This window comes from Scophthalmus maximus, chromosome 5 (genome assembly GCF_022379125.1).
Source record: "Scophthalmus maximus strain ysfricsl-2021 chromosome 5, ASM2237912v1, whole genome shotgun sequence".
NCBI lineage: Eukaryota > Metazoa > Chordata > Actinopteri > Pleuronectiformes > Scophthalmidae > Scophthalmus > Scophthalmus maximus.
Genome location: NC_061519.1, coordinates 2,744,595 through 2,770,000, shown reverse-complemented (window position 1 = coordinate 2,770,000; position 25,406 = coordinate 2,744,595). Strand labels below are relative to the sequence as shown.

General features: G+C 45.2%; 2 protein-coding genes across 7 annotated transcripts; both read right to left on the bottom strand.

The window, feature by feature from the left end:
* Positions 1-2,084: 2,084 nt before the first annotated feature.
* Positions 2,085-13,414, bottom strand: ldlrap1a (low density lipoprotein receptor adaptor protein 1a). Of its 6 annotated transcripts, XM_035634274.2 has the most exons (10): positions 8,892-9,901; positions 8,558-8,700; positions 7,974-8,086; positions 7,709-7,823; positions 5,415-5,487; positions 5,225-5,320; positions 4,391-4,518; positions 4,170-4,204; positions 3,797-3,828; positions 2,085-2,945 (listed from the first exon to the last, which is right to left on the bottom strand). In XM_035634274.2, the coding sequence occupies exons 1-10, from the start codon at positions 9,061-9,063 to the stop codon at positions 2,899-2,901; spliced, it is 954 nt and encodes a 317-aa protein (XP_035490167.2). In that variant the 5' UTR covers positions 9,064-9,901; the 3' UTR covers positions 2,085-2,898. The 6 variants fall into 6 exon arrangements, with proteins under 6 accessions (XP_035490167.2, XP_035490169.1, XP_035490171.1 ...); XM_035634276.2 differs by lacking the exons at positions 3,797-3,828; positions 8,892-9,901 and adding an exon at positions 13,127-13,414; XM_035634278.2 differs by lacking the exons at positions 3,797-3,828; positions 8,892-9,901 and adding an exon at positions 10,762-10,878.
* An 837-nt stretch (positions 13,415-14,251) lies between these two features.
* maco1a (macoilin 1a) lies at positions 14,252-25,370 on the bottom strand. Its single transcript, XM_035634257.2, has 11 exons — positions 25,127-25,370; positions 23,915-24,056; positions 23,461-23,587; positions 23,176-23,299; positions 22,873-23,051; positions 20,892-21,435; positions 20,409-20,567; positions 19,188-19,370; positions 18,342-18,462; positions 17,909-18,083; positions 14,252-16,531 (listed from the first exon to the last, which is right to left on the bottom strand). The coding sequence occupies exons 1-11, from the start codon at positions 25,204-25,206 to the stop codon at positions 16,329-16,331; spliced, it is 2,037 nt and encodes a 678-aa protein (XP_035490150.2). The 5' UTR covers positions 25,207-25,370; the 3' UTR covers positions 14,252-16,328.
* Between the last annotated feature and the right edge of the window lie 36 nt (positions 25,371-25,406).

Below are 25,406 nucleotides of genomic sequence, written 5' to 3'. Positions count from 1 at the left end.
AGCCAGAAACTTCCAGCCATGTCACCTTCTGCCGGTTGGCTTTATGTTCACAGTGAATAGGGTTTTTCTCTGTGCACTGCAGGGCGGGTGTGTCTGTGTGCGTGCGTGTGTGTGTGTGTCAGCTAAATGAAAATGGCAAGGCAGATCATCATGTAAAATTTAGGGTTTTAAGAAATATGCTTATTCACTTTCTCGCCGAGATTCAGACAAGAAGAGCGAGAGCACTCTCGCATCTGTCCATTCATTTTGAAAGATATCTGTCTTAATAATTGGAAATGGGCAATGGTGTGTGTGTGTGTGTGTGTGTGTGTGTGTGTGTGTGTGTGTGTGTGTGTGTGTGTGTGTGTGTGTGTGTGGGCCTACTGTATGTATGCCGTCTCCCTGACTGAGAAGAGACGTTCGCCACGCTTTGCATCAAACCTACCGAGGGAGCGCTGGAGCTCTCTTTGAGGAGAGACTGTTCAATAATGCAGATTGTTAAGTAAGCTTGTCGGGACGAATTGTTAAAAAAGCCCCTGCTTCACTGAGCCAGAGCCTGTTAAGAGAGAGAGAGAGAGAGAGAGAGAGAGAACGGGCGGGTGTGGAGTTGGGGGGGGGGGGGGGTCCGCGTGACATTCATCCCTCCAGAATTCTTTTCGCAGACACGGGTTGAATACAGAACGTGGCAGGGAACGTGTGCTGAGTGCAGGGGGGAGGGCAGTAAATGAGGCTAATGTCTAGTGTGTCCTCCTCCCCTGCCATCATGTCCTGTCGCCGGCGGTTTGTAGATCCGTCTGGCACAAAGCATCCTCTGGGTCTTCCTCCCTACGGCGCCCTCCCTCAGAGGCAACAAAGTTCCATTTTACAGACCTGCACCGCCGCGACCCCGACCTGCTAGGCCGGGAGCCGGGGGGGACGACAGCTTATCAGACGGAATTAGACATGTTGTAGCATCATCGTCCGGGCAACGGGGAGGACGAATGGCCAATCTCGGCCCCGAGCTGAAGGTGTGACCGGCATCGGATACCGCCTCAGCCCCAGAGAGCAGTCACCCTCTGCACCGTGCAGTGGGCTTCACTCGATTGTTGGAACAGGGCTGCCCCCTACTGCTGGCATAATAAACAAGCCCGACCTCCGTCCTCTGACGACTACTGTACATTGTCAGAATACAGAATGTCCTTCCATAGCCAGGGAGACACAGACGTAAAGGAATCATACACAGAAGAGACCAAATCAAAATTTGTCACAGGTTAAACTAAACCAACACACAGCAATTAAAAAAAACTCCCCGTATGAGGGAGGGACTGAGAATTACTCTATGTGCAGTGACCTCATAACTGTGGCAAAAGTGTGGAGGCCCAAGGAGATACCTACAGGGAGACAGATGCAGGGGACCGGTGCACCATGCATCAAACGGCAGGTGGTGTCGGGCCCCGGGAAAATGTTCCTCGCCCTAGCGGATGCCAGACGACTGTCCCGTTTGTTGGATGAACGTTTTCGCTCTGAATTCAGATACATAAATTCCCACAAAACAAAGTTACCACCATCTCAACAATAGTTGCAGTCTGCCTGCAAGGTTTAATCCTCGCTTTTCCGCAGCCTTAAATGATATCACATGATCTTTACCATCATGGAATTGTAGAAATTACTGACATTATGCCCTGTTTCATACAAAACCGGAAATGTGTTTTAGCTTATCTTAGCATAAAGACTGGAAACGGGTAGCCTGGCACCAACTGAAGGGAAGACTGTTTAATCGGTATATAAACAAGTGTCACTTTCTTTTCCCATTCCTTTTCCAACTCGTGTGCTAAGCTAAGGAAACTGGCTGTTACTGTATACGGTCACAAGAGTGATGTCACCCTCCTCACCTCACTCTTGCCGTTAAAGTGAAAAACAATTTCAATTTTCAATTTAAAAAATGTGAATCTGTGGCGTTAATTAATAATTTTCATTGTTGAATGTTGACCTTGGAAATGACTAAAAGCTCAGCAGCTACTTAAGGGCCCTGAACCGTGAGCCCCGAGTGCAACAATGTTTTTATGTCGTTTGACTGTAATCATCGTTTTATTAATAACTTACATTGAATATACAAAATCAACCCATTTTTAATTCACAAATATACTTTAATTCTATACAATCGCCGATTTATCATAATGTACATTGAAAAATGTCCACATTTGGGCTTCGTTCGAGGGGACGACGCCGTTACACTGCAGAGGAAAAAAGTCACGCCTGTAACAACACGTTTCGAATGAGCCACCGGTGGATTTTCTGTATGAACACAACAACTAGAGTGATTTTTTTTTTCAGATTATAGAAATAAAACTATCGGCGGTGGAAGATCAAGTCCTCACGTTGACTATATCCACCGTCACTGTACATAAACAACTGACAGACGTCGCGTGGCTGATTGTCCTGCTGTTGTTAAGGCCTGTAACAGTAGGCCATGTATAGGTTAAACACATATACAGAATACTGATTATGATGCCAAGGCTACAGGAAAATGTTACGTGAACATAAGGACGACTTGGTGAACATTGGGGGAATGCTTACAGTGTATTAACAGGAGAGAGAGGATATTATTGCTTTGGTGTGCAGAGGCGGCACCGACGAGGGAAGAACTGTCCACGTGGAGGAGCCAGCAACAAGGTGAAGTGGCCAAACATAATCTCACCCTTCTACACTTATTCCCTTATGGCTTTACTGTATCCTCATCTGAAAGGCACAGTGACGCCCCCGTTAATTCAATAGGAAGACATATCGACGCCACCCTCTCCTCGTCTCTCTCTCTCTTGCTCCCTCTGCTGTGTTGTTGTGGTCAGAAGCCGAAGGTATCGTCCCCGAACGGGCCGAGGCTGTGCGGAGTGTTCCCGTTGGCGCTGTCCCAGTCGGGCTCGGTCAGCCAGTCGTGGGGCGTCACCCCAATGTCCAGGACCTGGGGGTTAGTACGCGACACTGCCAGTCTAAGGAGACAGAGGAGATAATGACGAGGAGGAAGAAAGAGCTTTCCCCCCCTCCCCTTGTAAATAATTTAAATCCTTGAACAGGTTGGTGTTTTCCTAATCGTCAATAAATCCCATGAAAACACAGAAAACTAGGGTTAGTCAGTCTGAATAATTTGATACTGTGACGCCCCGTGTGAGCAGCTACTCCAACAGTTCCTACTCAAAGAAAACGTCTTTAAAAACAAGACAAATATATATTTTAATACTTAATGTCACGTAGCATAAGTAGCTGTTGCTCCTGGGCTCCTCCCGTCAAAGTTCGGGTCAACTAGTGATTGAAATGCTGCCCCCACAGCAGCTCAGCCTCCCAGGCCCGGTTCACGTGTATATAACTAGAACCTCTATTATTACTATTATGAATAGTAAACAAAGACTTGGTGGAAGTCAGCGGGATGTCTCTGGGGGACATTGCGACCGCAAACACAGTCGATGCTCTCTTCAAAGCCCTTTGTGTGTGCTGAAATCCCATTAGACCCAATGCTGTGGTCAATTCAGACACACACAAAGACCATATATATATATATAAATATATTACAGAGAGGGTTATCAGAAGAAAAAGCAACTTTTGGTGATGGTGAGATGGGTGGAGGTGATGGCATTTTTTCACTGTGACTGAAATTCAATACTTTGAATCAGCTTCCCTTTTCTGAACCCAGAGTAAATAAAGGAAACAGGAAGCTATTACACACTACAGACTGGTAAAGTGCGTTATTGGGTTTGGTGATGATTGAACGGAATGGATTATCATGGTTGGGTTAGTCATTGGGACTACACTAAAAGACACAGTTGACAGTGGCACTCAACTTTACCTGGCAACGAACCATAGCTATCCAGAGCACAGCTGGAGACACAAACACACAGTGGGATTGAGGACAGTTTAAAGCTCGGCAGTCAAACAAACTACACGTCATCGATTGTATAAAGTCTTTTCTCTCCCTCCACGTCCTCGCTTTCGAGAAAATCCAGAGGTCGGAGGATTTGAAACTCTGCGGCACACACAAATCGCCACTAAGTGGCGCCGTAAAGCCAAGAAAGCATGAGCGTGGACTACAGGCAACTGAAGGATTTCGACGAGGCAGATCTCGCTGACAGTGATTATAACGAACAAGCAGCAAACAAGGGGAATCGACTAGGATCGGTTTCACTACATGTAACAAAACTATTCACACAAAGTGATCTCACCTGCCGAAGGCTTCGTCCAAACCATCTTCTATTTCCTGGAAGAAAAACAGTCTTGGTTTAATGGACAGTACACCCAGAGATTATTATCTGAATTATATTCTGATTTGAAATCTATGATTATTTTTTTTTCAATGCTAGATATTCCAAAACCTATCAAAGACATTTAAAGATATGAATGAACTGTTAATGATAATTCCATGAGAGGACGAGGAGAGTCGTACCCAGGCAGGGTTGTTATTGGTCTCGGGGGGCCTGTGGTTGTCCCACTGATCCTCCTCGATGTTCCCATTGGTCTCCACCGCAACATTGACACTGTCCTCAAAGTCCAAGAGGTTGTCTGTGGCAACGTCTAGTTGTGAAGAGAGAGAGGGAGGACAATTAATTGCGTTTTGACCATATATCCTACTGAATGTGAAGCCAGGTGGAAATTGAATACATAACTTTGCTGTTCTTAAAAACAAAAAGGCCTAGTCCACATCAAAAGGTTTAGCAGTTTTAAGAACACCTCAGATTCAGGTCTCAAATTTTCGGTGTTTGTCATGACATCTCATCTGACTTTTTGCCGGCATGAGGTTGACATTTAAGGCCCAAGAGTGAAATTTGCTACATTTGTCCAAGGTCCCTTGAGGATGAACTCTAATGATGATGGCGATCCCATGACCTTTCCTCTCGTGCCAGCATGAGGTTGACATTTTTGCTCTTTATTGAACATTTTTGCCGTGTGTAACGGTGTTAAACGACCTTTCATCAAGTGCCATCACCAGGGAGAAATGCTAAGTTGTCCAACACATGCACACGAAGCATAGACTGAATATTAAGACGGACGACATGACTCTCAAAAGTGAAGCCCGGATCGATCGACAGCCGAGACTGACTAGCGATCAGTTGAGCACTTGTATCGACGCGGCTCCACTTCACCATCGCTACTTAGCAGACTCTGGCTCCGGATGATGAATGATATTTCGGCTTCATTTTTGGACAGCGGGGGGGGTGGGGGTGGAGTGGAGACGCGTTGTCAATCTTTTCTTTTTACAGTCAATGACTCTTGTTTTTACCTGTCCCTTTAAGACTCCCCAAGCTGTTGGATCTCTCTGAATGAGAACTACTGCTGGCTTCTCCAGCGGAACCAGACTTCACTCTTTTCCCTTTCTCTAGGGAGAGGGATGTAAAGAGACATGCAGGTCAAGATGGTGTGTGTGTGTGTGTCATTTCCAGGACTTGAAGAGTGCGGAGTGAGGTGTCTACCTTCTTTGGCCACTTGCCAGAGTTCAAAAGCTACTGTGAAGGCCTGGGCCACAGTCAAAGCCACCGCCTGAGCCTGGAGAACAGGAGTGACATACAGTTTTTTTTAACAGACCGTGATCAGTAAAGCATAGACTTGACAAGAAGAATGATAAGCATTATCTTTAATATCTCTCTGATTTTCTGCCCGGAATATTTTGCTCTCTAGGAGACAATTTATCTTGTGAAATGATCACGTTGTGGTGATATTAATGTGAAAGTGAAATTTCAACTGGAGCCTAATTGCCATCGGTCAATCTGCGACAATCGCAGATGAAATGGAGCCCGAGCTCTTTTAGTACCGTTTTTGCATTTTGTCCACCGACAAACACCGCGACCCCAGAATGCAGTCCGAAGCAAAGTAGCGGAGAGGTTTAGGCGTGAAGCCCCGTTGATTTGTGAAGCAGTCAGCTGGAGATTTCTAGTAAACGAACGACAGGCCTATAATTTTCTCCCTCGTCAATTTAGCCCCGACCGCTTCTGTGAAACAGCAACTTTAATAACGGTTTCCTGCAGGTTGAAGAGTGTAGGAATAAATGTAGGCCACTGGTCAATTGATAAACTGGACGAATGAATAGATTCAAATGTTTTTGGGTTTTTTTCTTCTATAAAAGCGATGCCTTGTTTACCAGCCCGTTACAACCAACAACAACAGTCATGGTGTTGTTTTGTCTCACACAACCTAAACATATTTGTTGTACTTGTGTTGTCATTCAGGTTTATTCGTCCACTGGATCCTGGTCCAATATATCGTGAACTGGCTTTTTTTTTTTTTTAAATGTCAAAATTCAAAAAATCAGTGTCGGTCAGCCAGTTGCAAAGCTGGTAATAACCATGTTTACAGCAGTGAGGAAGTCCCTAGAGGATGAGATCAGGAAGAAAAAGTACATCAAATCTTTTAGTCTGCAGTCCTTATCAAACAGAAAACAACCCCAATCTCTTCAACATCTGAGGTTGTGCCACTGATGTAACCAGCAAGAAGCCGAGTAAAGATCTTGTTATATTGATATGACGCTTTCTCAAATATGCTACGCATTTTATATCACAAAGGATAAGCGATTTTTTTTCCCCAAAAGCCACATCAAAGTTGTCAGTGCTGCTACAGCAGAGGACAGAACGAGGTCATCATCTCAACATCCCCCTGATAAGAATCGAGCCCTAAGGAAGCAGGGTATTATGGTGTTATCCGGGGGGGGGGGGGGGGGGGGGGGGTAGGTAAGATGAGAGGAAAAGTGCCCTTCTGTGTTACAACACACATGGAAAAGCAGGAAGAAGACAGAAGACAGCAGGCCGGAGCCTGAGCTTCACTTCTAGGGTTTCCTCTTTAGGGAAGGAGGAAGAGGTGAGATGGAGCTATGGTGTCGAAAATGCACAAAGGAGGATTACTGTCGCAGGAAAAAGACTTGCACCAACAAGCCTTTGGAAGAATAAAAAACACTTGGGCCCTGCAGGGTGTCACTGGTCAAACAAACGCAGTATTGCCATTTAATGGACCAAAAAGCCACTGACTCACTTGGGTTAAAATGATCCACCCACCAAATTTGACAGGTGTAAACTAGGGATGTCCCGATCCGAAATTCAATTTCAGTATCTGGGCAATATTGGCCAAAATGACTGGATCGGATATCGGAAGAAATATGAAGTAAAATATGATCCGATACATTACAGTAAAGCCTATTTACGTATCTACTTAACCTTGAACGACATTCCGGCATCATATTTTTATGTTGATTTATTATTATTTAATTAACAGTTCAATTTGTTTTTTGCTTGTTTGAACAGTGCTGACCATAAAAAAATCTGCCAAAAGTTATGTGAGAAATAAAAACAGCAGTATTCCATAACTCAGTCATGTTGCAGGCTATTATTATTATTATTATTATTATTATTATGTGTGTCTTCCTTTAGTGGAGTTGATTTTTTGTCTTACAGTTGAGTATGAGGTTTTACATGGCTTGGTTAAGCAAAGTGTATCCTGAACAATTCATTATTAATATTTCATTTGACGAGTGGTGAAAAATATTGTATCAGATTAGAATCGGATCGGTATCCACGGATACTCAAGGTTGCAGGATCGCAAGCGGATCGGACACAAAAAAAGTGGTATCGTCCCATCCCACTCGAGAAAAGTACACTAAACTCAAATGACGTAACGAGCAGATGTTGGGTGAATTAAAAAAAAAAAAAAACCTGCTGCGCTCCATTTATTCATCCTCATCTTAAATCAAACACGAGACGCTCCGAGTCAAACAACTCACCACTTTCCTCTTGGAGCAGAGGTAGGCGTGGCACTCCAGGGTCCCATTGAGGGTGTTTTGAGCGATGTAAGCGAACACTTTATCGTGCAGTTTGTCCACCGTGCAGTAGGAGATCCTGCGGGGCCCAGAGGTCGCAGGTTAGATAAACGGCACACAGGGTATTTACGCAGGGTTCACGGGATAAGGGGAACACGTGGCCACACCAGCTAAACAGCACACTTAAAATGACACCAATCTACAACACCTATCGTGGCTCCGCACGTACCTGTATATGGAGACACTTTCCTGCAGTTTATTGCTCAGGCTGTCGTACAGCTCTATTCCCTGAGGGGAAACCTTGAGAGCGACCTTCTGAGGCTTCTTCCCACTGGCTTTAGCCTGCGCAGGGGAAAAACAGTAAAGAAATGGGTCTTAGTACAGTCAGTGTGTTCAGAAAGTATTCACATCCGTTCACCTTTTGCACATTTTATTATGTTGCAGCCTTTTTGCTAAAAGAATTTAAATACATGTTCTCCCCTCATATATCAACACGCAATTACTGAATTTTATGTTTACTTGTGTAGTCAGAGCCTTTGCTCTGATACTTGTCATTATGATTTATAGAATAGTTTTATGAGAGGAGAAAATGATTTTGGCAAAATGCTGCAACAGGTGAAGCTTGAGTTGTTTATCAGACATTATAAAATCCCGAGGGAAACATTATTTACCACCATATGAGTTTGAAGAGGCAAAAAGGTTCAACAATGGCAAAATGTTCAATGCAAGAAAACAAAAGCGGGCATGGCACTTATAATAAAAACGCTGATATCCTTTATGAAAAACTGTAAACAATGAGACTCCGGCACTCACAGTGGCAACGATCCTCTTCACAGCAGCAGCTGACAGGTCCTCTCCTTTAGGCTGGTCCACCAGTGTCATGCCAAGGTGGTGGAGGTTAAAGGTCATGCCCTCCACGATGGTCTCCCGTGTGTCAGTCCAGTTCTCCGGAAGCTCTACAAAGAGAATATGATGAAATGCATATAAGCTGAGATCACTAAACAGGAAACGTGTTCTTGCTGTAACCATTCATCAAGTAACCATTCATTCGTTGGCTTAAAGCTTATCGTTAAAGGGTCACGAGGAGGCCGTGGGCCAATCCAAAGCATGTTTATCACCAACCATTTACGCTCACATTCACACCTACGGGCAATTCGGAGTCTCTGATTAAGAGAAAACCCGGTGAACACGTAAACTCCACGCAGAACAGCCTTTGCCGGCCTCTCAGCAGGTTTGAGCCCAGAACCTTGTTCCTGCGTGGCGGCATTGCGGTGGTCGGCGCCGCCGCCTTGCCCGTCAAGTTCAAAAACTTGAAACATTTGATGCTCGCAGCTTCACAGATGCCAGGATTCGCCCCCGATTTACTCTCCATTTCATGTCCCGGTATCAACATTAGTCGTGAGAACATTCACGGGGTCTTGAGAAAAACACAAAATCAGAGGAAATGTAAATTTGAAAGCAGAGCCGTTTCATCTGCTCACTCACTCCCCGTGGTGAGAAGGCAAAACAGGGTATCTAGGTCAGAGGTACCGGTCGATGTAACGTAAATATCTCGACTCCAAAGCAACTTACAGCGATTGACAGTAAAAAGAGTGTGGAGCAGAGATACATGGACTCTGACACTGTGATAAGAAGATAGGGTGATTTTCCTCTCTGAAAGTAACATAACATATCGCTTGCAAACCAGGCCACAGATGTTTCTCTGAAACCGCATTACTCTGTCAACATTCATGTTGACTTCAGCAAAAAAAAAAAAAAAAAAAGAGAGCGTGCTGATCTGTGCCCTGAAAAAAAGCGCGAGGAATGTCAACACCGTATCTGCTGACAGAAAGGCGGCTATACCGCCGTGAAGTTTCTTATCATTTTTTGGAGCGGCGCTGTCTGGCCCTGACCCCGTGGCAGTGTTTACAGAGATTTCCTCAGATGACGAATGGAGGGGAGAAGGGAGAGAGAAGGCACGAGCGGAAAAACATCGCAGATACCAGGAAATTCCTCCTCGCGTTTAACTCCACTGGGATGTAGTGCATACCACACACTCAGGCAGACAGGACACACACACACACTCATGCAGACACGACACACACACACACTCATGCAGACACGACAGACACACACACACACACACTCATGCAGACACGACAGACACACACACACACACACTCATGCAGACACGACACACACACACACACACACACTCATGCAGACACGACACACACACACACACACACTCATGCAGACACGACACACACACACACTCATGCAGACACGACACACACACACTCATGCAGACACGACACACACACACTCATGCAGACACGACACACACACACACACACTCATGCAGACAGACAGACAGACCGTCATCATGTTTTGCCCTGTGGCGGATAATGGGAGATAATTTCGTTTGAACTGAAAAAACTTCATATCTGAAGTATTTGAAGTATTTAATTTCAGTGCATCTGAAACAACATTCAAAACATATCGGAACCTCCCAAAAGACTATTAATTATCTGACAGACGCAGGTTTCCAGTGCAGGTCTTTGGCACTGAATGGCCAATATCATATTTTAAACTCGGTGCCAGGATCAGCTTTGTTTGAAACAACTTTCAGACAACGGGGGCAGGTACCAGGCACCGCTCAGCCAGAGAATGTGAAGGGGCTTTGGGATCAAAGGTCGGCAACAGCGACACATGAAAGGAAGCAGTTGTGCGCACGTGTGACCTGGGACCGACTAAAGCCAGGTGACTCTGCTGGGAATACAAACCGGCAATCTGTTAGCATTAAGAGATTAGTCACTGGATGTAAAAGGAAAAAAATGACAGGAAAAGTGGAAATGACAATGGGAGGGGGGGGGGGGGGGGTTCTTTTAAAAGAAAGATAAGACCACGCCCTTGTCTTCAGCTCCTTTTCAAATCCAACACTGATGGTTGAGTTCACACATCAGAGTGTAAAAAAAAAAAAAAAGCCTCTGTTAAACACAGCAACAGGCGTTCTGATCCAAATGGGCCCAACTGACAGGCAATTCACGTCCGGGCTGATTTGTGTTTGGTGCAGGGAATCACTGTGGAAACCACCAACCGCAGTTCTGCAACTTAAGACCTTGAGCCAAATAACCTGTTGTTTTTTGTGTTTTGTGTTTCACAACACCAACTTCTGCCACCATTTAACTCTGCCTTTGATTCCATTGATCTGTGTCCACGAAACAAAAAAAAAACCCCTCTGGTTTCAAAGGATCCGAGCCGATGTCTAGGATCCTTCCGATTCAGAGAAATACAAACGGATTAGTGATAAAACCTGAGTTGGTCCGCGAAGTTAAACAAACATGTCAGATGCATTTAGCCTCGAGTTCAGTCGTCGGCCTTTAGACTGGACGCGCCAAATAAACAGAAGCACTTTCCCCACAGAAGTTCCTTGGTTCATCTGCAGACTCAATCCCATTAGAGATGTGATTCCATAAACACATCAAATCCTATAAGACCCAACACACCCAACTTCATAATAGGGAAGAAATATACCTTGTTATATTCTAGCAGTGGAGACTGCCACACTGTGGGGCACAGTCACGTGCTTCCATTTGAGGGGGGGGGGGGTCCCCTCTCTTTGCAGCAGACGAGCAGCCTCCGGCTGGTTCTTAGCGCGGGGGGAGGCAGTGTTCCAGCGCAGGTTGTTTAAGGCGACCGAAGCCCAGGCAATAAAGGCAGAGGAGTGGCTAAGGAGCGGGGAGACCGTTGCCATTTAAAAACGAGAATGGGGCAGTCCTCATGCGGTCGAATAGGCCCGTCCTCAGTGCAAAGCCACAGTATGCAGATATGTGAGGGAAAGTGACCAAGCCTGTAGGGCCCCAGTGCTGGCAAAACCTAAAATGCTACACGTCTCTCCTGGTCCTGGTGTCCTCTGTCCTGGCGAGTCAGGTGCATTCACCTGTCCACCCCGACTCGGACCTTGCGGGGCCGCCGAGTCAGAGCTGGCAATCCTCGCCGCAATGCTCCGCTTCTGCAACAAGTGGGTCACTGCAGGGAGCTTTTAATTCCGCTAATAATCAGAGCCCCCGGCGGAGTCAGAGTGCCTCGTGGCAAACACCTCGTTCGCCCCAAAAGCAGCTCATTCAGAAACTAATCTAATTACTTCTTCTTAAAAAGCTGCTTTCACTCTTGTACAGCACAGGAAACAAGGGTCAAAACGCTTGCGTTGAAATGCCCAGTTTGATTTGAAGAATCTAACTTGACTTCGGTTTGTGAAACACAGCAGCCCCCCCCCCCCCCCCCGGCCTCACCCCTCGTCCATTAACACACAAATGTGCTGGTGCATGGAAGAGTGTATCTCCGATTCCAGAGTCTTTGCTGCGCTTTCCTTCTAAAGTTACATGTGCTAATGTGGGAGACGTCCATGCGATCCCACCCTGTGTTTTTTTTCGACCGTACGACCCATAGTGGCCCTTTACTGACGGATATTTTTTTTTCCCCAAACAGGCCCAGCTTGAGCTCCGGCCAAACGAGGGGGCCGCGCGCACTTAATGACCTGCAGCATTCCTGCCTCGTCCTCCTGGTTACAGGCCCGGTGGAGCTTTCCAAGGCTTTTCCACGCCACCCGGTCGGGATCAAGTGAGATTTTAGCTCACAAAGTAGCCCCTTGAGAGCCACAATGGTTCGCCGGAGTGCCCCCCCCCCTGAAAAAAAGCATTTTTTTCCACGTTCATGTGCACAAAGTGTGGGGGCACGACCTCCTGCCCTGCTGAAGGGCCCTCGAGCAAAAGGCGCAGAATCGGTGCAGTGTTGTCGTTTTTTGACCCTGACCTCTTGCACAAACTCTGGCGGAGTCAAGTGTGTGTTTTACACCTTACACAATGTGTAAAACAACCACACAGTGAAATAAGTTATTCCACTGCTCACAGGAGTGAAAAAAAAAAAACATCTGCGAAATAATATTCTCATAAACCCCCTTTTTGAAGAAAAAATTGAATAAATGATACCACCAAGAGAGTGAGATGACTTCACATAAGACATAAGTTTTCCTTCAATGTCATGTTTGGTCGCTCTACTTTATTCTACCAATGTTCAAAATGACATGTATTTGCACAGAATTTTTAAAAAGATTCAACATTGCAAACGAGCACTGTTTCCACAGAATATAAAACAGGAAACATATTTTCGATCCGAAACTGAACCAATCAAGAGGAAAAACAAGAGTGTCTTTTCTTCTTCTCTTTTTTTTTTTTTTTGAGGTGCACCGCAGGAAAAAAACTGTTTTCTCAAACAAACAAACTTCGGTAACTTTTGGTAAAGTATGGCAAACGAGTGTCAGGCCCGCGGACTTCTGTCTGCACGGCGGGGGAAGCGACAGTCCACCGTGCCTCGCGGAAACGTTTCCGCCCCGCGTCTTACTTCGGTGTCTGCCGGCGGTCCACGACTGCTTCGCCGCGCTCGGGCTGCGGAGGATGGCTCTCCCGGCCGACCTGAGGGCGTCCATGTCGGGCGTCTCCGAAAGTTCGCCGCCGAGGAGAAGTGTTGTTGCCCGGGCCTGCCGCTGCCGCCGCCGCTGGTGCTGATGATGGGGAGGATGGACTTGTGCTGCCTTCGAGTGCCGTCAGAAATACCGCTGCCTGCCGGGCTTATTAGGAGCTCAGCGAACACGTGAGCGCGCCCGGCGGCGGCGGCGGCGGCGGCGGCAGCTGCGTCGGTGCTGCGTTTGCGGGCACACGGGACAGTTCACTACGAGTGTACAGAGAAAAACACACAAAGTATTGTCAACCCATAGACATACTACTAATAACCAAAGTTTGCTACAGATAGATAGATGTTTGTTTTTTTATCCATATGTGAAACATCATATACTATAAAAGTTTTGTTCTGCCCATAAAGTCAGTCAGTCAAATACTAATTTGAATGCCTTGTTGGTTGAACATAAATGCCCTCAGTGTATTTTCATCCCATTTTGTGGGCAGTTATTTCACAACGCCATTATTTCATTACACATGAACATATAGTTATATAGTCGCTGAGAGGTGACATTTAATAGTTGTTGTTTTTTTTAGAACTGAATTTAATTTCTACACGTTTGTATTTTCTCTGTTCAGGTTTTATAATGCCAAACCTCATATTGCATTATTATTTCCCAGTACTGAGCAGGCAAGCAGCCACATATTTAGGTAAGATTTATGACAGAGCGCACACGCGCACACACACACACACAAAATAGTGCGATAAAATGGTTAAGCTAGAATATGATTCTTTCTTTCAATGTCACCATCTCATGGTCACTTCTGTATAAAAACGTTGGCCTCATTGTGAGGACCAGAGAGAGAGAGAGAGAGAGAGAGAGAGAGAGACACACACACACACACACACACACACACACACACACACACACACACACACACACACACACACACACACACACACACACACACACACACACACACACACACACACACACACACACACACACACACACACACACACACACACACACACACACACACACACACACACACACAGAGAGAGAACGGCTTGCATTGCCACCAAGACTTTCTTTAATAGTGGTGGTCAGAGTGAATAGTGTGACACAGCCACCATCACTTTGAGAAAATAAACATGGTGGAACAATGACAAGATAAAACAAAGCACTTATGTTGAATCTCCTCCTCCATCTACACAAACTCGTAAAAGCAACTTGAGAACTGAATTCACAACGCCAGAGCGATCCACAAAAAAAAAACCTAAACTCCCCCCCAGGTAGGCAACATGACAGCACAACATGGTCAAATGGTTCAGGGGGGGCAACCTTTTCCCAACACAACACATTGACTGGATCCTTCCTTACGGGACTTTGCAGAAATCAAAACTGAATATGACGGGAAATATCAAAGTGGTGCCACTGAATAAAAAAAGTCTGGAACAAATAAATTAATTTGTGTAAAAACACAATCGGTCCAAACTGACCATCCGCTGTGTCATCACGATCGGCCCGGAACCTTGTAAACACAACACCGTCCAAATATGTTCCAATGGCAAAAACAGAAGAAAAAAAAAACACGACGGCACTCTTCTGCGAACATTATGCTACTAGCTACACAATCAAAGAATGGATGGAAACCGAACATCAACACTTGGCACTTAAAAAAACTGAAATGGAACAAACAAGGAAAACATTCCTCAGTATTTCAATGTACATTGTTGTAAACAACTAAATGCCGACACTTGGGCATGGTAATAATAGACAATCAGTTTGGTTGGTGTCTGGCGTACCAAGACTGTGTCACCGTGAAATGACGCGTACCGTGTCCAGAGTCATGTCTTCCCTTTTTGAGTCTGCAATACTAAGATCGATTGTGTCAAAACGACTGACCGTCTCGTGAGGTGACACTCGGTTGGCTTAGCTTTTGAATACTGAATTGAAATGATGGGACTGTGAGAAATCTTTAACTCCTAGTCAGAGCCAGAGAGAGAGAGAGAGAGAGAGAGAGAGAGAGAGAGAGAGAGAGAGAGAGAGAGAGAGTGTTTTGAAGGTCGATGCTTTTAGATCCAAGGATTGCAGGGTATGTGGTTTTTCCGCATCTGAAAAAAGAGAAACTGCAAGGCACTGTAAAATCAGCAAATAACAGTAACGACTGGTTACCGCGACATCATTAAATACGGTGGACAACATGGCCTAACGGGTTCTAATTTGGTCCAGAGGGAGAGGAAAGGTGTCCGCAAGCAAACAGGTGAACGTTTACGGAACATTTTGGCAGTGCCAGGTTTTCGAATCTTAACAGTAGCATGTTGTTGTTTTTTTTTTTCAAGGACAAAACTACACCTGCTTCATCCTGGAGAATCGACTATATTCCGGCATCAAGGGAATAAATTGAACCGGAATTTCTGAGGAACACAGCGAACGTTTACCTGCTCAATATCAACATCTTCTAAAAAATGCACATCGCCGTGACAGAACTGAAACATCACAAAACAAACCATCACTGATCTAAGTTGATAGCGATATCAAAAAACATGAATAAGCTTTACATTCATGTCATCTATCACGGGGCTTTAACTTTACACGTCCGAACTGAAAACACGCCTTCTGTCCTAATAGACACCATCGCGAAAATGCCAATTGTTCTTTCAAAGTAAAGGTCTGGGTGTCAGTTCACTATAGAAGAAAATATGGCTGTGGGGGGATTTCAAACTGTACAGCAAAAGAAGACGTGACGTGAAGCGATGCATGATGGCTTTAAATAGAAATTTGGCCGACCAATTGCCTCCTTCCTTTCTCCCCCTTTAAACAGATCATGCCGTCTAATGGCTAAATCCCAAAGCTCAACAGTAAAAACAACACCAAAAAATCCTATTGATCACAACCTCCTCAAAATAATAGTTCTCAAAATAGAACCAAAAAAAATAAAATAATAAGACCCAAGTACACATTTGTATAGAGGTTCTGTGTGCACCATGTGTGTATGAGTGCATAACCTGTCGGGGGCTGGTAAACAACAAATAAACAAAACCATGAACAAACAGGTAAACCATAAGCCAGAACTGAGAGCTTCACGAAAAAAACAAAGTAAAGAGAAAAAAGTTCAGTCTGACAGACAGTGTGGCATCAGAGTCACTTTTTGAGGGGCTGGTAGACTGAGGCGTTGGGGTCCAGGGAGGAGGGACTATTGTCCATGAACTTGGAAGAGTAGTGCGGAGTGACGGAGCTGAGGTTGCTGCCGTCTGACGAGTACGACAGGCTCGGCATCACCGCCATCACCTCGGCTATCTTCTGCTTCAGCTCCGCGATCTCCTGCTCCCTCTGGTGGCTCTGGCCTGGACGACATCAGAAGAAACAGGGACGTTAACGTCAGTGTTAGGAACGGAGCAGGGGGACTGAAATGCCCCTTTCAAACTCCATCCCCGACATCTCCAGGATGCTGGTCTGCATCATGGTATATGCAATTTTATATCACATATTAGATATTCATCACAATCAATTGTATAGTTCGAAGAAAACTAATCAAGGAATTGCTCACCCAAACCCTGTCAAAAGTGCCTTATCATTATCAATACAAAACAATTGTCTTGATTATTGACTCGCAATATCACCTACAAAATGTGCTAATACACCCAGAAATGTGAAAGAGATTAAAACTGTTCTAATGGTGAGGCCAATCCTTTCTATATACTATGCTGCTGGCACTTATTCCCTCTTTACAAAGCGCAGTATCTTATAATTTTCAGCCAGCTGGTTATATGGTGAGCCATTCTTTTGTCAAGCTGATACGGAGAATGTTGCATTAATATTAAATCGACCGCTACACTGCCGTCCCGTTACATAGCAGGTGTTTGACACGTCACAGCAGAGGAAAGTCGAGGCGTTATTTATAATATTAATAACAAATATCTAAGAGTTTAAAACAAAGATCCTGCAGCATCTAATATAGAAAGTGATGGTATTTTGAAAAGGACTAAAGCTGTTTTCAGACACGTCTGGACCCATTTCCGGAGTTTGTTGCTCGTATATGAAGAACACAGCAGGAGAGTTAGGCAGGTAGGACATAGAGCAGAAACTAGGGATGCAACGAAATGAAAATTGTTGGCCTAAACCTAAAATAATGAAACACTTGGCCGAATAATACCAAATACCGAACACTTTTTTGGTGTTTTTCATTATTTTGCCTATTTTTCCGCCATTGCTTTAATTTGTTTTGATTTTCAAATGAAAAAAATAAATTACAAAAGTACAATTTCTAAATATTATTATAATTATAATAATGTTTACATTCCAGCAGACATGATAGCAGTAAAGCACGGTATAACTGAAAATAAATAAATTAGAACAAAATAAAATGAAATACTTTTATTATTCCGAGCTGGCGTTTTTTTGATCGCGTCATTAAAAACATTGTTTGGTAAAAATGATTCTGTCTTTTCACGTATTCCGACAATTTCGGTGGCCGGACATTTGGGGCATCCCTAGCAGGAACATTTGTGGAACATTCAGGTGAGGGGTGGTGCCTGGGTTGAGTGATTTTCCAGAGATTTTCCTCACATTTTCCGGAAATTTTACTAGGAGGCTGGCAGGAAAGGTTCCGTGAAAGTGTCCCCAGCAACATTTGCATTTTCACATACAGCACTCAGAGTTCAGGAAATGGCCGGACTTCCATGTATGTCTGAAAGTAGCCCTACAATGGCTGGAGTAAATACCTTGTGCGATCTCCAGCTGCCTCTTGGCATCGCCCAGTGCAGAGAAGAGGTCCAGTTTGATCCTGGTCTCGGCGCTGAGGCTGTTCTCCAGGTGCTGGGTCTTCTCCTGCATGGCCGACAGTGCCGACATCAACACCTCTGTGTCCTTCTCATTCTCCTTGTACTTCCGCAGCTCCTGTGTGTGACGCAAGTGTGAACGGGAAACGAGAATAACGGCACGGTTTCACCACAGGCACCATTCGTTATTGTATTTCATTTCCCTGAAAAAAGCTTTTACTGTTGTTGTGGCACAGGGGTTCCAATAGCTCACACTAAAACAGCATGTGATGTTAGTCAAGCCATCACGTATCATGAGAAACTGAAGCACTTTTAAATAATGTTTTTTCCACTCTCTTTTCTGGTGAGTACACATTCACTAACATGTCAGTCTTACCTGGCACTTGCCCTCCAGATCCCTAATCTGCTCCTCCTTCAGTTTCATGTCCAAGCTGAGCTTCTTACACTCCATCTCCAGCTCTCTGATACGAACACGCAGGGAGTCGTTGGACTCGACTCTGTTGGTGAAGTAAGTGAAATAACGGTCCAAGAGTCAACACGTGGATGGAACGTAAGATACAATGCGATACACTTTATTTTCCCCATGTCAAAAAAATTAATCTTGGACTTGAGCTCTGCACAAGTGTAACTGCCACCACCATAGTAATATAGAAACAAAGTAGCACCTGATACAGAAATCACAATCACAAATTACACGCCTGCACGCACGCCTGCACGCACGCCTGCACGCACGCCTGCACGCACGCCTGCACGCACGCCTGCCTGCACGCCTGCCTGCACACGCACGCACGCACGCACGCCTGCCTGCCTGCCTGCCTGCCTGCCTGCCTGCCTGCCTGCCTGCCTGCCTGCGCGCGCGCGCACGCACGCACGCACGCACGCACGCACGCACGCACGCACGCACGCACGCACGCACGCACGCACGCACGCACGCACGCACGCACGCACGCACGCACGCACGCACGCACACACACACACACACACACACACACACACACACACACACACACACACACACACACACACACACACACACACACACACACACACACACACACACACACACACACACACACACACACACACACACACACACACACTTAATTGCGATTGGCACAAATGAGTTTACATTGGGCGACTCTACATCATCTGCCAGAGGGAACAGAGATTAATCGCCTAATTTATGTGCCGAGATTCATCCTGGACATCCTCTAATTGGTACCTGGTGGCAGCAGCCAGCGCCACAGCTCTGGCAGCGGTGGCCTCCTCCATCTTCTTCCTCTTCCTCTCCTCGGCCAGCTGTTTCTCGGCCACGGCCCGGGCCTCCTGCTCGGCCTTTAGCCTCTTCTCCAGCTGGGAGATGGTCTGCTTGTCCTTCTGCTTGGCCTGGACAGCGCTGTGGAGCCTGAGGTGTGAGGACGAACTCGGTCAGGCGGGTTGGATCGTGATATGAACATTGGTATGAGATGCATTGTTGAACATGGTTTTTTTTTTTAGACCGATTCCTGCAGTGTAATTTAATCTAACTTTTTAACTTTCGAGGGTTGTTGTCATTGTCATATGACTTCCTCTAGCACCATCAGCTGGTCAAAGTCTTTACGTAAACATTTGGTGCCATGATATTGTATGCTGCTGACTTTTCTTTGGTACAATATAGGATTTTTTTTATTTGAAACTAAAATACCAACATCAAATTTTGCTCACACATTCATGTCCCTCTTGAGGTGAATTGTGATCACCTTGGGGATCCCTTGACCTTTCATCGACTCTTGTCATAAATTCAAAATGTCTCATTGAATGAAGTGTTCCAATTTTGAAACATTGTAGCTTGGATTCAATTTACAAATGAAAAACTCTCAATTCAGTAACCGCTGCTGTAGACTCAGTCATGTTTTGAATGGGGTCACAGTTTAACAGACTAAGACACTGTGCAGAGTTTGAAAGATCTGGGCATTCACCCGAATTGGAGGTTCTAATGGAAACAACGATCCAGTTGCATTATAGGTAATGTGGAATTATGCATTTTTTTAAGGTTACAGTTTCTCTGTCTCTACTGATTCCATTTTGAATATTATCTTTTCAATGTTGTTGCCTGTAAAGCCCCCCAACTTTATGAGCAACGGTTAACAAACAATAAAATCAAAAAAACGAAATGTTCCACCTGTTTTAGTTTAACGCTTTTATGCCAGAGTTTGCTACACCGGAAACGTTTTGTAATGGAGCGGGTGGCATCTGTGCTTCTGACAGACGCGCAGAGAAACAAACAGCACTTGATTCTCGTTCTGGGGCGAGAAACAAAACACAGACCGTCCCGTTGCACCATCCCTATCCAGCCTACGTGGTCCCTGCAAATGTTATTTGCAAAGTGTGATGTCCAGCATTTTTGTACACGTGTGCCAATATCACAAAGACAATCCCGGTTACGGTGTTGAAGTGCACCCACTTGTTCTGCAGCAGCTCGTTGTCCTGGCGGAGCTGGCCCAGCTCAGAGCGAAGGCTGCGGTCCTGGCTGCTCAGGGAGGAGAGCTGACTTCGCAGCTCCGACTCCAGCTGCCTGTTGGCCTGAAGATCCGCCTTCAGTCGCTTCACGTCCTGCTCCAGCCTTGAAGGCGAGAAGAAGAGAAGATCATGAGGCAAATGACGACAACAGAGGCAAACAATGTCTCCTTTTACTAATCATACAGAAATATTTATTCCATGAAGGTATAATAATAATAATAATAAATTTCATTTATAGAGCACTTTTCATTGCTAAAAGCAATCTCAAAGTGCTAAAAGGTATGGAAGGAGATGACTGAAAGATTAAGCTAAATTGTATAGACTAGTGTCCTTTCATAAAGTGTCAAATGTATGAATCAAGTATTAGTAGTACAGTAAAAGGAAGGATGGGTGTTTGAAACAGTATGAACGTGTGTGAGAGTCTCACCGTACTAGGGCATCCGGCTTGCCCAGCTGGTTGTTGGGAATGCAGTTCTCCACTGGGTCCTTCTGACCCTTCCCCGCCCCCTTCTGCTTCTTCTCATTCTTACTGCTGGACGAACCTGGCGGCACGCTGCCATTTGTGGAGCTGTGATTCCGCGGCGATGAATTCGAAATGCTACCCCCACCTCCGCTGGCGTTTTTATAGTTCTTCCCCGACCCCCCCATCTCCTCCTTCGGAGTAGTGTGTGTGTTAGTGTCGGCATGCGTAGCTTCTCCGGCCAGGTCGTTATTGAGTCTCTTTGCCCCGGCGTAATTCTCAATAAACTCTGTCTCCTGCAGTTTGGAGTCCAGTGTGTGTATGATACTGTTGTTGTTGATACCAATTGAGTTTGGTTTTTTGCCCTCACGCTCTTTCGCAGCACTGTCCTTCCCTTTTTCCCGGTACTCCAGCTCTGGTAGCGGGACTGGGGTGCCTTTCTTTCCAGGGGGGGCTCCGTTTTGGGATATCACTGGAGGGTCTACCTCTGAGATCCCTTTCGCCAAAGCAGCTGGAAGAGAGCAAGCACAGGTGGCGTTAGTGAAAAGCGCACTGGACAGAGTAAACCATAGCCCAAAACTTGGGGAGACGGATTTGACCATCTTGGCCTTTGTGGCGGAGAAAAAAATGGAGGAAATCCCAGAAAAAAATACATTAACAGGGTCATGACAGCAGGATGACACAGGAATACTTTCCTACTTTCTATCAACTACAAAATAGACTGAAAAACTTTGATTGATAAGACGAATTGTGATATATCGAACAGTTGGATCCTGTTTATTTATACGTGTGTGAAAGCTGTCAGTCAAAACTCAGATGCAAACTAAACGACTGCACTGAGTCTGCATGAAATAGATCTGGCTTGAAGCGAACTCTGGCACTGTTTGTTCGCGGATAGACAACAAAAGCAGAGCAACCGCAGCTGCTGACTGTGAAATGTGAAAAAAATTAAATTATCTTCAAAAGTGACAAGTCGCTATCACACAATATCATTATCATAACCATGGTTACAACTGTGAGTCACCACATGAGTGCAACGACCCCCCCCCCCCCCCCCCCCCCCCGATACATCGGAAAGTGAGAGGGAGTTAAACCTGACATGTTGAGATTGAATCTCATGAAACATCATTCCATCGGTTAGTCAATTATCCATGAACAATGAAAATGAACCAACAACATTTTTCAATCAAAAATGCCAAGCATGCCTTTTGCATGATTGCCCTAAATTAGTGAATATCAGGAAATTAATAGCTTTGGGTTTTGGACTGCTGCTTGGACATCCCATAGACTAAATGATTAATCAAGAAAATAATTAGTAAGTGCATTTCTAATTTTAGCAATTTTGCAGCTACTCAGCAACGACAACCCTGTACCATTAGAGTATAGAGGCCTCCTTTCAGTCGTTTGCTGTAATTTATGACATACAAAGCCAATGGAAAATCTCAACTGATAATTCTCATAATCAGTTATTCCTCTGTAAGCTCTTTGTAAACAGAAGAGATGATAAATAAACACATATGCGGAAGTGCAGCATGACTCGCTTTAGGTTTCCACAATTTGGGTTCACGTAGTGCTGATGATGCAGGATGTAAGTCAGTGAGGTGCCTGTTCGTTCATATGGCCTTGTGTTTACAGATCTTGATTCACTTGTAAAAATTTAAGTATGAACAAAAAGTAGATTTTGTCCCCCCTACTTTGGTCTGAAGCAAAAGAACCAAACTACAGGTGAAAAAGTTTAAATCAACAATTATTACAGAAAACTTTGCTATGATATATTTTACAGAGAAAATGAAATGTGACATAATGTCAGAAATCCTTGTGCCTGAATGTCCTTACTTATGGTCGACCATTTATAATTATAACATTATATTTGTTGTGTTTCGATGTTGCTGTACGTATAGTAGTAACTGCTGTGTTTGACGTGCGTTTGCGTCTGTGCGCCTCTCACCCTCCTCTGCCTCTCGCTCTTGTCTCTGCAGCATCTGTTGCTCCGGCGGTAAAGCCTGCTGTAGGAGCTGCATGTAGAACTCGTTCTCCTTCTGCACTTCCTTCTGTTTCCTCAGTCGCATCTTGTAGCTGACGTAGCTCTTGAAGCCGAAGCCCAGCGTCACCACCGGATAGCCGATACTGGGAGGTGAAGAGAAACACGTCAACTTTTGATGAAGTTTATATTTTTAGGCAGGACAAATCTGTATTTTTCAGCTTCTCATGTGCATTACTGAAAACAAGACAACAACTGTGAGATATTTACCAGTGAGCAGCAAAGGGTCGACACAAGTCAACATGAAAGTTCTTCAGATCTTTGAAGCGTATGGCAGCTTCAATGTACACAAACAGGATCCACAGCGATACAGTGGGTAGACAGACTCCTCTCTCTGCATGAATGGAAAATAAAATAAAAAATAAAAATAAATCAGCACTTTCAGGTCCAGCGCTGAGGAAAATTGGCAGCTATGAATTTCTCATGTACGCTGCCTTTCGGGTGAAAGTGGCCATTTGGCTGGCAGACAGCAATCCAGGGAAAAATCTGACTAACCTGTGTGCCAGACATACTGGACCCATACGTAGGTGCTGGCGGCAAAAAACAGCCATTGGACGGGGATGAAAAGGAGGCAGATGATGTCCGATGTGAACGCCACGCATACGAAGAAGACGGAGAACGCCTGAGCGTAGGAGAAAAGAGAGACGGGCGATTAAATATCCAAGTAACAACTGTGCATGGTTTCATAGTGGAAAACGTGTACATATGCAAAAGCATTAACATGTGCTCTGTGAAAAACTTGTTTATCCGCCCACCAACCCCATTATTATCCACGTCTTTGCTACCTGTGTCCCATTTCATGTGAGTGTTTCAGGACAACAGGTCTCTTTCTATTGCGCTGTGTTGACTGGAGATTAATAACATTTAACCTCTGTTGCTCTTCAGCCACCTCCAGCTTGATTTCATGTCAGGTGATGAGGAGGTGTCAGGGTCCGGGCGAGGCTCTTACCAGTCCCTGATATCTGAAGGAGTCGTAGACGCTCCGGATGAAGAGCCAGAAGGGCCACAGGTACTCAAACCGGAACTCCAGAACAAAGTCGGCCAGCAGAACCAACACCCACACCACGAGGAACTTCAGGTACAGGAACGTGCTTTGGGAGAGAAAAGTACGGAGGGTGAGTGTTCAAAGACAGGACGTGGGGATTTAGACGCAAACTTGACATCGGGTGTACGCAACAGTCTGGTGTTTACGAGGGCCAGATTTGCAGTGTGACTTGGAATGTTACCTGAAGGTCGCACAAGGTTTAAAAATAGAGAAAATTCAACAGTGAGCAAGTATTAAAATAAAAATCGATATACTGTGTGTATATATATATATATATATATATATATATATATATATATATATATATATATATATATATATATATGAAATTTCAATTACGTGTTCCACTATAAAAAGAAACTAAAACAGACAATGTATTGGCTGAGATGTGCGTGTGTGTGCGTGTGTGTGTGTGTGTGTGAGTGAGAGAGAGAGAGGGGTAGAGAGAGGTTGACGCTGCATGTATAGAGTGTCACGTCTAGACATCTTACTAAAAGCGCAGCTGGTTTCATTTTCCTGGCTGGCCATCAACCAGTCTATACGGGGGAAGACAACACTCTTTACATACAGCCTTGTCTCACGGGGTTTCACGGGGCTGTTTCAAAGGCAGACCCTCCGGCGGACAAAGCTCAGGTGAGAGCGCCGCCGGCGGCGTCACCCCGCACTTCAAAACGAGCGCCCCTGACATTGCTGTTGTCACCTCGAACAGATTGTTTTTTTCTCTCTCTCTCGCACAAGTTCATGCTATTTATCTTATATCATATAAATATATATATATTTTTAAATAACGTTTCCAATGAGCGGTATGTGTTAAAATAGCATTCAAATATATCCACAGGATCGCTGCCACATTTCATTTGAATTTCGCCAGAATATGAATTTGAACCACCGAGCTCGCAACGAGTCCCGCACGAGACGAGGGACGTTAAGGCCTGTGATTGTGTCCGATGTGCGACGGGGCATGTTCGCTTATAGCTCAATTCGTGGCTCAAACCCGCAGCTCGCGCGAGTGCGGTTTTTTTTTTTTTTTTTTAGCAGAGGCTACCGCCACCGTCTTGACATATGCAGAGAGGCGCCATTGTTACACAATAACATCCCTCCGGCCCCCCTCGGTACCTGCTATATATACCCTCCGTGATTCGGTTCCGTTTTAACGGCCGTCGGAGTTTGCTGCAGTCCGCATTGCGCCGCTTCATCCTCCCCCCGTTGAGTCACTGGCGATATCGGTCCGGGAACAGCGGCTGGGTACCGTCATTCGCTCATCCTCGCGTTCGTCGCCCCTTCGATTATCTCGCCACTGTTGTTGTTTTATGCACACATGAGACAAAGAAATAAATAAAAACAGTCCGCGCAAGACCCCTCCCCCTTTCACGACACGCCGCGTCCACCTTGATGT

Excerpts from the sequence above, each read along its gene's own strand:
- ldlrap1a (XM_035634272.2), bottom strand. The coding sequence starts at position 9,063 with ATGTTTCAAGTTTTTGAACTTGACGGGCAAGGCGGCGGCGCCGACCAC. Across the intron at positions 8,087-8,557 it reads TGAAGAGGATCGTTGCCACT|GCTAAAGCCAGTGGGAAGAA; the intron begins GTGAGTGCCGGA and ends TCCCCTGCGCAG. Across the intron at positions 4,205-4,390 it reads CCAATAACAACCCTGCCTGG|GAAATAGAAGATGGTTTGGA; the intron begins GTACGACTCTCC and ends TTTTTCTTCCAG.
- maco1a (XM_035634257.2), bottom strand. The coding sequence starts at position 25,206 with ATGAAGCGGCGCAATGCGGACTGCAGCAAACTCCGACGGCCGTTAAAA. Across the intron at positions 24,057-25,126 it reads ACGGAGGGTATATATAGCAG|CACGTTCCTGTACCTGAAGT; the intron begins GTACCGAGGGGG and ends TCTCTCCCAAAG. Across the intron at positions 23,052-23,175 it reads CGACCCTTTGCTGCTCACTG|TATCGGCTATCCGGTGGTGA; the intron begins GTAAATATCTCA and ends TTCACCTCCCAG.